The following is a 13,821-nucleotide window of genomic DNA, read 5'->3' on the forward strand; positions in this document are numbered from 1 at the left end:
GGAGAAGACTGGAAGCAAAGAAGCCAACCTTTGGCGGTGGGGGGGAAAGACGAGTAGCCACGTGCCCCAGCGAGCCCAGCAGTTATCGAGAGAGGGTCCCTCTTTCTCTGGCTTCCTAGCTATGCACGGAAATAATGTAAAAGTTTATTAGGTATGTGAACCAGAGATCCAGACTGCATGTTCAACTAGAGTATTCTGGATTTCAGCAATGACAAAATAAAGACGAACAAATACCTGTCCTATATAAGACATACGTTGTCTTGAATTACGCTGAAGAGGAGAAAGAAATCATGAAAAAATGATCACATATCCAAAGGCTCAAAAGAAAACAAAGGAAAAAAGCTTGTGCTGGAAACACGATGGCTCTCAGCGTCAAGCCTGCACAGAGACTGATAGGAACCCATAACCCCCAGTCAGAAGACTTTCAGGACCTCATATTTAAGGAGACAGCTGTTGTGCAGGCTTTAGGAAAAAACACCAGCAACTTATGGAGTAAGAAACTCAGCTGGACAAAGTGAGAGCTCACTGCAGAAGGGCTCACTGGGAAAGGCAGGCAGGATGGCAAGAGTGCCCACACAGGTCTCCAGCCCAGGCGACCTCCCGGACAGCAGAGGCAAGGGGGCAGGCAGAGTGAGCTGTGGTAACGACGGCTCTCGTGAGAAGAAAATCTAACTTGCTGAGGAACAAAGAGGAACTCCGACTGGGACAAAGTCGTTTCTGCTGTCGTGAGAGTTAAGGAAGGTTGTCCCAGGTCTAGGGAACTCAAAAGCCAGAAAGAGGGAGGGCTTTAAGGAAAACCATGAGGTAGGGAGACTTTCTTCTTCACTGAGGCCCAAAAGGCACAGGCTTAGAAAATACTCCAGAGACGGCTTCAGTTTAGAAATGCCTGAGGGGGCATCTCCATGTAGGAAAAATGGTGCAACAAGGGGAAAACTTACCACGGTGCCAGGAGTCAAAACCCCCAAGACATTCCAGAAGAGGAGGCAGAGGCAGGGCCCACAGTGGCTGAAGGGCTACAGAAGGCTGAGGATCCTGCTGTGTTGGAGAAACGCAGAGAGAAAAGGAGGAGGTTTGTATCGTGGAGAACTTAGGATCACAACGCTTTCTGAAGAACTGGCTTGGCTATTACAAATGCGGGGTTCTAGCTCAGAAGACAGGGCAGACCCACTTATATTTGGGATTTATATAAATATCTGGGATTCCAGTCATGTAGAGCCCAAGAGGGCGTGAGAACATCTGAGGAACCCTGGAAAGGAAAACCCAGGCAGTCTGCACGACGTCGCTCCAGGACACCGTCACCACGGGCCTCCTGACAGGAATGTTTCCAAACCGAGTTTCTGGTTCACAGGAATTAACACTGGATAAGTGACTCAGGTTGGCTGGAATCCTGGACTTAAATCACTACTGTTTTTCTCACTTACTCTTCAGTCGAGAGAAGTGTGAAGGAGCAGAGACCGTTTCGGGTTCAGACCCGGCTCCACCACATACTAGCAGTGTAACCTTCACCGAAGAGGTGAAGAATGGGGTTCATGGAAATAAGAGAGGCACCTGGCCGCGTAAGATAACCCGAGAAGGCAGCTTAAGGATTAAATAAGTTACTGCAGGAGAAGTACTTAAAACAGTGCCTGGAAACTCGAAGCGTTCAGCAAAGATTAGCTGGCGTTATTTTATTTATTCCGTTTATTACCGCCCCCATTATATTCAATAATTGCAAAGAGTAGTTTGGGGATAGATTTCAAGTTCTCTTTTTAGGTATGGGGAATATCACTTTTCCTTAGGAAGTTTGATAACTTATTAAGGGACTTAGGTATCAAAACGCTGCCATGCTGACATTTGGGTGGGACATTCAGTCATTCTAAATTTTGTGCATGTGGGGATGGTATTAAATTACTGTATGTTTTTTCATACAGCTCCCCAGGACTTTGAGGGAAAGGAAACATGTGAATGACAGGAGGTTAGAACTGCCTCTTTACTGACACCTATCTGAAGTCGCTACGTCATTTTCAGCAGAAATCACTGACAGAGAACCAGAACCCTACAGGTTACCCTGAGTGACCACGCAATGTCAGAGGCTGAATAAAGCAGGAAGAAGACGGAAACGTGAAAATGCTGTCAATATATTTAGAGACTTGAGCTTCTCTATGGGAAGAAAGGGTTGACTTAGAATAAAGGCTATTAACAGGCTACACGTAAAGGGCAGGAACACATTCGGAGGAATTCCAAATGGATTGGACATGGGGCCCGGTTGTTTTGTTTCCCCCTTACGAACTCCCCAGGCCAGTCCGCTGCCTGCTGGCCTGCAAACCCTGTAACGGGAATTGCCTCAGCTTTCAGGACAGGCCCAGGCTGCCACGCGCCACGTGACCACGGCATCTCCCCTCACTAGAGCTTAGGAGACCAAGTGCAGACACCTGACCCGGGAGCCGAACAGTGACCTCTGATGCGGCTTGGAACATAATGAAAGCAACAACGAGGTCCAATTCCCAGCACTGGGAACGAGGCGGTTAGCTGTGACAGGTGACGCTGGAAGGTTACGATGTAAAAGGAGATGGAGAGGTCACGGGGCCCATAGCCAACCCAAGTCATGAGGACGCAGAACCCGCAAAGTGGAGAAAAGACAGAGAGATGCCTTGAGACCCCACCGTCCATGGGCAAGACTGCTCAGCTCTGACAGTGCTCTGCTCCCTGAGCTTATCCTGTGTCGTAAAATGGTCTAAATCAATCTCTCTGCTCCTTACAACAAAAAGCACTAACTAGAAGTGACTTTAGCTCTGCTGAGGATGGAGTTTCCCCAGGAGGCAGCTTGGTGCCTCCAACCAACAGATGCCTGGCGAGTCCAGCCCGGCAGACATGCCTGGACCTCCCAGCAGAGCAGGGTGTCTCATCACTTAGGCACCTCAGCACCGTCCCTGGGGCCTAAGAGCATCTCAAGAGCTGACGAAAATGTTTGAGACCTGAAAGAAGACATTTACTGGATGCAAAATATGAAAAAAACCGTAAAAATCAAAGTTAATAAATGTTTGTCTACAACTAGTCCAATGAAGCTTAGGTCACAGTTTTGTACCAGTTACTTTCATGTGGGACGTGGGTGCGTTTTTAGTGTTTGCCAGATGACACTGTAAAGGCCACCAGGGATAAGAGCGCTAAGACCTTCCAAAGCCTGCAAACCAGTCCCACAAAGTGGGCAAGTCTGGGCTTACGCCAGGACCTGCCCCCCGCCCTTGTGTAAGTTTACGCCTCAAACGGTGCGTCTCACCACTCACAACTGAGCAGTCTGAAGTTAGAAACCAACCCCTACCTCCCAAATTTAAATATATTATTTTAGTAGTTCTGATACTAAGAGTCTATTTTCTTAACAAAATATTTTACATATTAGCCACCCTATTCATTTTACCAAAAAGTTATTCATGATTGCAAATGTCCTGTACATTTAAAGGAATTAACAAGTTTTGACATTTGTCAGGATATTAAATCAAATATTGGTCACATTTACTCTTTCCTTGTGCAAGAGCCCCTCAAATGTCATAAACAGACTTAAAAATTCTCTACCATTTGGTCAGATTCTCAATCGGAGAAAAATAGGAGGTGGCACAGAAGTTAAAATTTAAATCTTGTATCTGAGATGATGGTGTTAAAAAAAATGAAAAAGTAAATATAATTCTTTCTGTAATTGATTACGGCTCCTTGTTGATGCGCAGACACACTCTCCATCTGTTCTCCAGAGTGTCTCCTGACCTGTCTAGCTATGACGAATTCACTCGTTTCTCACTGCTGAGCTTCCCACAAACATCTACACCTGTTTCTACCTCGCATATACACCCACTCCCTCCTCCACACCCCAAAGAGGTCCCCTCCCTACAGCACTTCGGCAAAACCACTCAAAGTCATGACCTTGTCCAATCTCAAGGCCCTTCTCCAGGTTCCCTCTGACCTCTAGTTTACACCTCTCCTTGGCCCCCAACTCCTACATGCTCTCACCTCTCCTCTGGCTCCGCCCGTCACCAATCATATCTTTTATTCCCACTTCCAAAACCAGTGTCCTCTAAGGTGTTCTGACTCCATTTTTGAGCTCAACCACCTGCCTGGCTTGAATAAGGGCCATTTCCATGATGCTAATTCCATACTCTCTTATAACCAGTTTTGTTTTACCTGTATGTCCAACTGCCTACAGGAATATGTCCCTATCAGCCCAGGAAAAACTGAAAATCACTAACTGGCCATATTCCAAGTCCCTAAAAAAGCGAAGTCTTCCCTCAACAAGTATCCCAGGTTAGGACCTTGAAAGCCAACTCTCCTCCACTGCCAACCCCACACATCTTTCAACTTGGTTTTCTCTCCGCTTGTTTTGCCCGTCGTCATTTAAACGCAATGTAAAGTCTCTTCTATCTGAAGGGAAACCAACATGCTTTCTCCAGCTGTCATACACTTCCGCCCACCACACACGCCATCTAGGCTTCTTCATTTCCCAGGTTTCCACCGGGTTACTTCCCATGCATTCCTCAGCCCACCACCACACCACTGCAGCTCCGGGCCAAAGCCAAGGGCAGTTGTCCCTCTTGACCTTACCAGACACCACCCACCACACTGCTTTGGCTCCCTGCTGACTCACTGCTCTGCGTTCTGCTCTTGCCACATAAAGCCTCATTCTCAGTCTGCGTGAGGAGCTCCTGCGCCCCCATAAATACGAGTTAGTGCTCCTATGGCCCCATCCTGGTTCTCCTCTGCTCCCGAACGGCACCCACCCAGTCTCAAGCATCCAGTCCACTGCTTCTCAACTCTGGCTGTTCAAGGAAACCTTTCATAGGAGTCTGTGTTTTCACTGTTCCTAACGCCTCCAGAGGGCACTCTAACACTTGCTCAGAAACCCTAATGGACATTGACACCAAGGTATTGGACCTTGAAAAGAATTTCACTATGGATTACTACCTGTAACTGGCAGGCAAGCATCACAAAGATTTGTACAATGTTTCTGCAGGTTCCCTGATTCTAGCAGTGAGTCTAGGGGCCGAAAGCTCCCAATCCTATCATAATATGGAGATGCAGTAAGAAGTCACTGAATAGTGGGTGAGAAACCTGACTTGTTTGCTAGCCAATGCCAAGTACTCTGAATCAGTGAGTCTTAAATCCTATGAAGGTTAATCCCACATGTTTGAACCGTGCATCTAAAAATTTTGAAAGTCAAAGGGACATTAACGAGGTTTACCATACAGAAGAAAAGGGGTCCAGATTACTTTTACGAATTGTTTTACCATTTACCCATGAGGCAGACTTTATAATCTTTAGGATAGAGATTTGCTCTGGTACACGGGCTTCTTCACAAGACCTGTCACAATACCGTGGAAGGCAAGGCACAATAAGATGTGGAAATAAGCTATGATTATTTTATGAACTTGCAGGGGTATGAAAAATGAATGAGCTCTAGAATAACTTTACTGAATTTCTTGTATCAGGTGACACAAGAGACACTGTATATTCCACAGTTAGAATAAAGGTATAGAAATGTTTTAGTGTTAGAAAGCAATATAAATTACTGCTTTTTTAGTATTAAACTTTGAGTGCTTCTGAGGCAACGCCAAAGTTAAATTTTACTTTTTAAAAATCTCTCTTTTTCCAGTCTTCTTCCAGATACAGATGAGTATCTACGATAGTCACTGGTTATCCATCTTGTGCTTCTTCCCCATGGACTAGCTGTGGTAATACTTTAAAACTAGGCTAAAGTTATAACTTTACTAACAACTGCCATCCCAATAAAAAACTTTAGTTAAAAAAAAAAAACAAAAAAAAACCTAGGCTAAATGACTTCCGTTTGCCCAACTCCTTATTCGCTTTATCCCATCTCTGAACCATTTTAAACGACTGGTCCTGCTCATCAGTGGATGTCCCCCTCAGGCGTCAGGATCCCCCTCTCCCGGGTACCCTCACCTCGGCCCACCAGGCTTGGGACCTACAACAGTGAACCTAATGGTGCTGAATGTGGGATCGAAGCTGAGCCAATCACGTTCTCTTCCCTGAGAGTTTACAATGGGAAGTGAAAAGACTGTCTACAAAGTGAGCTGGCAGGGGTCACAGACTCAGCAGAGACAAAGGCAGAGAGAGCAGCTGCACTGCCTCCTGCCAATGTCCCAGACTCTATGGGCCCCAGCCAAGAAACGACCTTGGATGCCGTGGTAACTCTCAGAAATCTCCCTTCACTGACGCCATATCTAATGGGTTTTATCAAGCAGATGTTCTCTGATTAGGGCATCTTCCTTCTTCTCTAATGAATTCTTTTGTAGGCTCGTTCACTCCTTCCTTTCCCTTTGATGTACCCAGGCCTGTGCTTTGAGCTTCTTCTCATTCTGCTCAACATGTTCTCACCCACTCCCATGGCTGACACCAGCCATGTCAAAAGGACAATGAAAATGATTCTCAAATCTCTATCTATGCTTCTGCTACAGACTGAGGGCCTGTGACCTACCCCCAATTCATATATTGAAACCTAATCCCCAATGTGACGGTATTTGGAGGTGCGGCCTTTGGGAGGTGCTCAGGTCTTGAGGGCATATCCCTCATGATGGGATTGGTACCCTTATGAAAGGGGCCCCAGAGCGCTCCCCCACCCCTTCCAGCATCTCAAGACTCAGCAACAAGACAGCGATCTATGAAGCAGGAAGTGAGACCTCACCAAACACTGATCTGCTGGAACACTGACCTTGGACTTCCCAGCCTCCAGAACTGTGAGAAATTGTTGAAGCCGCCCAGTCTGTAGTGGTTTGGTACAGCAGCCTGAATGAACTAAGACAAATTCTAATGGCCAGGTGGACACTTCCAGATGGATGCAGAGCCAGGGCGCCACCCTGCCTGTGTCCGGGCCTGCCTCCGTGTGGGCCTGCCTCCGTGTGGACCTGCCTCTATGTGGAAGGGACCAGTTCGGCAACCTCAACAGAAATCATGCCCATTAGAAAAGAGCACTGACAATGGGATGACTACCAACAGGACCGCTTACAGTCTTCAGACAAACCTCCACCACCTGTTCAGGGAGGCAGAGCTTAGCCCAGTGAACCCCAAGGACAATCGCAATGTTACCCCAAGTGAGGGTCACGTGGTCTTAAATAACTCCACATGGAAGCTACTGACGGTCCACATATTCCCCAATCTTAAACAACATAGAAACACTGATTTCAGGAATGGATTTGTGCACAGCAGCCAGTCGTCCACATAGCAAAGCACGTATCTGCAGTATAAAATCATTTTTTACAAAGTCTCTTCAGGAAGAACCTACACGTCCTACAAACCCTTTAATTTACACTCAGTGTATCCAAATCTCAACCTGTCGTCTCCTCACGAAAGCCTGCTCTATTCCCAACCACAGTCAGTGGGTCTGCTCATCCCTCAGGAGCCCAAGCCAGAAACCCGCCCCTTCTCACCAAGTCCCCCCTGAATCTATGTACCCGCTCCACATACTGTCTCAGCGGTAATCCAGGCCACCGTCCCCTTCCCCTGCAATCCTACTCCAGTCTTGCCTCCCTCTAACCCATTACCCACTCTGATGTCCTCTTTCTAAAATGCAAAATGGGTTATTATCCTGCTTTAAGTTATTCAATGGGTCCCATTAACTTGCAGGTAATTTCCAAATTTACTCATATGGCTTTTAAACTCTGGACAATGTTTACTCCTATTCACCTCTCTTGGTTCGTCTCTCACCACCGCCCACTCCAATTCTAGTTCCAGCCAAACCAAACTTCTCCAAACTCCCCAGGTCTCGCCTGCTCCTAGGCCTCAGTCACTACCTTCTCCTTCTCCCCTCAAACTCCTTTTACCTCCAGGCCGTCACACTGGCTATCCCCCGTTACCTTCAGGCCTCACCTTAGACATCGCTTTCTCTAGGAAGGCTCCCTGGCTTCCTCCGTTACCTTCAAATGTGGACTATGTACGATGCCTTTTTATGTGCTCTAATACCTGCCCTCTATCACACACACTTGGCCTTGTCCACTGAACTGCATGCTACTAAAATCCACAGGACGTCCTGCAGGTCCCCAGTAACACCTGGTAAGTGAATGAGCCCCCGCCCTTTATGTAACCACTTCGACCTCACCTACACAGCACGTCCCAAGGTACCCTGGGCTGCATCACTCTGCCCAAACTCCCGCAGGCCCAGCATAATAACCACGCTCTCCATGCCGCTGCCCTTCGCCCCGCTGGCTACCTCCTACTCGTCCTGAAAGACTCAGTTAAATCCAACTTGCTCTATGACTGGATCTCTGTGTTAGAAACACAGTGTGTTAACAAGAGTCAAACTAGGAAATCCCACGGCCCATGTTTAAGTTTCTACATTTATTCTACAGGTATAAAATCAGAAATGAGACTTTTATTCCGCATATTGCTAGGAAGCAATTTTTCTCCAAATATTGGAAGCGATAAAATTCACTCAAACTTATTCCAATTGCATCATTCAAAACAAGTTTAGATATGTTTATAGAGTACATTTTAGAGCATGCTTTAACATGACAGATAAGGCAAATCTATTTTAAAAAGTGCCTATACCGGGCAGCCGGGTGGCTCAGCGGCTCAGGAGGTTGGAACCCCGTCGAGGTCGCCGGTTCGATTCCCACATGGGCCAGTGAGCTGCACCCTCTACAGCTAAGATTGTGAACAACGGCTCTGCCTGGAGCTGGGCTGTGGTGAGCAGCCGGAGGTCCGCGTGGGCTGCCGCCGGCTGCTGTGTGCTACAGTCAGCAGCTGGCAGCCGGCGAGGGCTGCTGTGAGCTGCTCCAAGTGGCCGACTGACGGCCGGCGACAGACTGCCTCAGCTGGGGGAGCGCAAGGCTCATAATACCACCGTGGGCCAGGGAGCTGGGTCCTCCACAACTACACTGAGAACAGCTTGAATCGGAGTTGCGGCGGGGAGGCGGGGGTGGGGTGTACATACCTATTAACTGTGCAGCTAACTTATGTCCCAGATATGATGTATTTTTAAAAACTAAATGTCCCATTACAAATGTAATAATCTTGGAAAATACAAAAAAGTAAATTTTAAAAATCATCCAACATCCTACTTCCCAAAGTACGTAATTTTTAAGATATTCATCTAATTTCTTCTAGACATTTTTCCATCACAGGTTTTGCGGATGGTTAGGATTTTTGTTTAAGAATTTTAATCATATCACGTATGTAATTTTGTGCTGATTTCCTCCCACTTAACACCATCATAAACATTTTAATACATTTTCTTCATTAACATTTCAATGGCTCTATATCACCCAGTGGATGAATCCTAACTTAACCATTCTGCAAATGCACCCCTAAAGATAATTCTACTATATAGATCTTTGGTATGTAAAGGTTCTTTCTGTATTTAAAAATGCTTCTTTAATGGTTCCTAGATTTTTCTGATTTGTACGCATTCCTGACATATTGAAGATATTAACTCTTCATTTATGTTTGTCACAAATCTTTTCTTACTTTGTGGTTTGGCTTTCAATCCTAGGGGTTTGTTCCCTTTCTTCTTAAGGAAGTTTTAAATCTTTATGCAGTCTAATATGGATTTTAACTAATAACAGACCTGAGTGCCCCATAGGTGCCAGGACTTAACATCTCTTGCCCTCACAACACCTCATGGTGGGTATATTTTCCTCACTTAAAAAAGACTCCAGTTTGGGGATGTACAACTGCAAAATCTGTGCTTTGTTCACCTCAGCATAAAGAACTCTTTTTTCCGGATGTTTAATATTTACTTTCATGTTTTCTTAACGGTTTGGGGGGGCATTCTTGATGATTATCATTTATTACATTCCCAGTTTATTTTTGGGGTGCAGAATAGGTTCCAGTGACCTGTGGTACAGATACTCTAAAGCCAGTACAACATCGTTTTAAATGAATGTGCCTCTGTTTAAATGTCCCACCTCATTACTCATAATTATTCTGTCCAGTTCACCCCAAAATGGGCATCTCTAATGTTTAAACATCACATCCAGGAATACGGCCTGTCTTTCCGTTTAGGACAGTCTTTCCAATCTTTCCAGATATTTTATGGTCTCCTTCATGTAGATTCACACTTGTCTTGATAAGACTATACTTAAATGATTTTTAGTTTTTGTTGCATTGTAATCAGAGCCTGTTTTGTTTTTTTTTTCCATTTTAGTTTCTGCCAGGTTATTTTTGGTATTCATAAGGCTACGAATTTTACACATGCATTATGTATCCAGTCACTTCCTCATTTTTGTTTTTGTTATTCTCATTTTTGTAGCCAATAGTATCTACAAACATTTCCCTTTTTTCATTTTAGATCCTTACCTCATGTATTCCTTCATGTATTACTGTTTTAACAAAGCTTATAAAAACCATGTTAAATAATATCCCAATTTTTAATTTGACTCATACTTTTCTGTTAAGTTAGAGTGCAATTAGTTTAACATTTATGTGTACTTTTTGCATTTAAAAAGCGCTGCTTTAGTCCCACTTTTTAAAAATAAGAAATGAGAATTTTTTTCTTTTAATCAAATATTTACTTTGACCTTAGTTTAGTTGGTAGTTTGAATTTCAATGTAAACTCCAAGGGAAAGACCACCTTTCTTCTAGGTAGACCTCTGAAATGGCCTAGTCTCCCCCACTTCCACTCTCCACCCCCACAACACCCCCACATTCTGCAGCTGGAGTGGTTGTTTAAAAATGTGAATCTGATTATGTCATTTCCCTGCTTAAAACCCAACCTTTGTAATGGTTTCTCATTTCACTCAGGATAAAATAAAAACATCCTCAACCTGCCCTACAAGACCCTACATGATTTGGCCCCCTGCCTAGCCACACTTACCCTTCACCCACCATAATCTAGCTACAAGTCATTCTTTCAGTTCCTGGAATGGGCAAAACATTTTCCCCCTTCAGGACGTTCCCACATGCCGTTTCCCTGCCTGGAAAATTATCCCCGCTTCATTCTACACTAACGCCGACTCACTCTTCAGATCTCAGCTCAAATCTTATTTTTGCAAAAAAGTCTTTCCTGGGCACTCTCTCCATAATCTAAAATTTGGTCGTCTTTTGATAATCTCTCATAACTGGTGCTACTTAGCTTCATATCCGATACCAATTTGTGATTATCCCTGTTGTGTGACTGTGTTTCATTTCTGATCCCGTCCATCCCATAGATTATGAACTCCAAAAGAACAGGGACAAGTTGATTTTGTTGGCCACACTACAAGCATTCATATACATATTTGAATGAAAGAAAAATACCTACAAAGCCCCTAACTGTATTTCTTATATCTTAAAATTATATCTATTACATCCTTCAATCAATATTTAAATTGCTAAACTCTTTGATACTGTGTGCAAATTCTGTAAGGATCCATTTTACCTGAAGAACATATGAGCTAAAATGACTCTGCTGCTGCCATAGGAAAACACACATACAACCTTACATCACTAGGAAGTAAGTTTTGTTTGAATATTATGAGTTTTGTTTTATAGTGCCCAATTTGCTGATACTTTATTCATAGTCAACTAATTTATGTGCCTTATTTTCTAAAGTATGTAAAGCACTAGAAAAAATGTGCTTTATGAAATAGTCTTTAAGAAGTCTAATGTATTAACAGTACTTGATAAAAATTATTTATAACAAAATCACGAATTAAAAAGCATTCAGAGTGGTTATCTATAGTATTCTGTAATACACACATCTGGTCAAAAAAGAAAATATAAATTATACTGCAAATAAAAAATCCTTTTGGATCATAAAGGCTAAGAAAACCAACATTTATACACCACTTTACAAAGCACATACTTCGTATCATTGAACTCTGTGGAGTAAATAGAGCAGGTATTATCACCATTTATAGAAAAGGAAACTGAGGCTTTGAGTGATTAAGTGTCCTCACCAAGGTCACAGGACTTGAAGATAGTAGTCATAATGACAGTGGGGGAGGGGCGAGGCAGGGGCTCCTGCATTAAGTTCTTAACCAGGGAACCTACATCATAAATGCCTGGTCTCTGTGCTACCGTCACTAAAATTTCATGTCACCGAAGAACCACCAGCAAAAAAGCTGTTTTAAAGTTAAAATTGCCACCAATCCGGGAAATGGCTAAATAACCTATGTCTACCCAAACTATGGAACATAAGGCAGCAGTTCTTCAAAATGAGTTAACGCATTATATGCTAAAATTGAAAGATTACATTAGTACTTGTTAAAACAAAGGTAATGCAAGTCCACACACACCAAACATAATAGTTGTTACCTCTGGAGACGGGTTGGTAGTCAAAGACTGTAACCATCTCTGTGATGTTTTAATTTTTGTATTACTTTACTAATTTTAATTTAAAAATTTTAAATTAACCTGTGGGTTGAACCAGATCATTTTTCTACTCTAAAAAGGTATGTATCTATAAAACAGGGCCCCCCTCAAAATAAACAAGAACTGTTCGATCCCGTTAAAACAATAAACTATCACAAAACGTTCCTTTGAAAAGGCAATGGCTTAGAATTTTTTCTTTCTAGCATCTAGTCTTCTTTGTTGCAATAAGACAACCAACAAGCAAACTATCAACCAGAAGAGTACAGAGCAGGCTCCTCCTAGACAGATTTAGTTGTTAAGAGTTCGGAAAGGAGGGTTTCACAAAGGAGCTGAGTTTTGAGGGAAATAAGAGGTGCCTTGGCAGAGATGCGGGAAGATTAATCCAGATGGGAAAATGTCTGGGAGGTGGACATATTGAGTTAATCAGAAGCAGCGGACAGGAAGAAAACTGAAGTAAAGTCCTGAAAGAGGAGAGGATTCCTTTGGATGTGGGAGTTGAGAGGGAGCTCGACTGCGCTGCCATCCAGTTTACCTGGGTGAGAATCCGGCCCTTGTTGTGGTCAAACAATGGAGGCGTCCAGCGGCAGCGGCGTTCTGCGCTGGGTGCACGAAGGGTTCCTCATCACCTGAGTAGGATGCTCGCAGGGCTCTGCTGGGACGCGAGGCGCTCTAAAAAACACATCATCACACCATGCAGCGAGGCTTCGCCGCCGCACCACCCGGCGCCCTGCTCCCACGGCGCGGCCATTACCGCCTCTCCCGGGACCCGCCTGGAAAGGCTCCAAGGCGCGGCTTCACGGCTCCTAAAGCTGATTTGCTCCCCCTTCCCTCGGCTACAACAATGGAGCGCGGCTCGGGAGTCCGGCTCCCGCGGGGCCTCGCCCGGCCTCGCCCCTGCCGCTGCCCAGTCTGCGCCGCGCACCCGGCCGCCATCTGTGAACCCCGCTCCCAGCTCCCCGCTCCCGGCACTGCGGGCCAACGCCGGCTCGCGGAGGCCCGAGGCCAGGCTGCCCTCCGCGGGGCCTGCCCAGTAGCCGCCAGGCCGCCCGGCCGCGCGGAGCTGCTCTGACCTTCCCCACAGATGCCCAGGGGCCGGCCCCGGCTCGAGGCCCATCCTAAGTGATGGGTTGTTTTTCTTTTCTTTAATCCACTCATCCTCCTTCCCACCCCGCGCCCGCTCCCCTTCCCCCCGCGTCCCCGCCTCGGTCCAGAAAAGAAATAAAGAGACTGCAGCCGGGCCGCCGCAGAACTCACTCCAAGTGAGGGGTTGAAGCGCCCCAGGCCGCGGGCTCCACGCACCCACCCTCCCTCTCTCTCCTCAAGGGACACCTCACAGGTGCGCCTCCGAGCCGCGCGCGCGCGCTCCGCACACCCAGACGCCTCCGGGGGACAGCGCGCGTGCGCACGCACGAGGCCGGCGAGCCCCGGGGGAGCCGGGGCCGCACGCATGCGCGCCGCTAGGCCCTCGCCCCTGCCCCCCGCCTCTGCCCCCGCCCCTCTGCCGCCCGCGCGCGCCCTCCCCCAATCCCGGGCTGGTCTCGGGCACCCCCACCC

General features: G+C 45.9%; 1 protein-coding gene across 5 annotated transcripts in view; it reads right to left on the reverse strand.

Moving 5' to 3' along the window:
- The window catches only part of ZNF664 (zinc finger protein 664), a 34,747-nt gene that overhangs the window by 20,538 nt on the left and 388 nt on the right, over nucleotides 1–13,821 (reverse strand). For 2 of the 5 annotated variants that reach the window (XM_033098078.1, XM_033098077.1), the window contains exons 2-3: nucleotides 12,800–12,936; nucleotides 939–1,035 (exon numbers count right to left, since the gene is read on the reverse strand). Coding sequence is in view for 1 of the 5 variants with exons in the window: in XM_033098079.1 (XP_032953970.1) it covers nucleotides 12,800–12,936; nucleotides 13,522–13,716 (332 nt within the window). In the remaining 4 variants the exon portion in view is untranslated. Of the gene's footprint in view, nucleotides 1–938; nucleotides 1,036–12,799; nucleotides 12,937–13,521; nucleotides 13,722–13,821 lie in introns of those variants that run through there. The other 3 variants (XR_004422110.1, XM_033098076.1, XM_033098079.1) reach the window with 3 other exon arrangements.

This window comes from Rhinolophus ferrumequinum, chromosome 25 (genome assembly GCF_004115265.2).
Source record: "Rhinolophus ferrumequinum isolate MPI-CBG mRhiFer1 chromosome 25, mRhiFer1_v1.p, whole genome shotgun sequence".
Classification (NCBI taxonomy): domain Eukaryota; kingdom Metazoa; phylum Chordata; class Mammalia; order Chiroptera; family Rhinolophidae; genus Rhinolophus; species Rhinolophus ferrumequinum.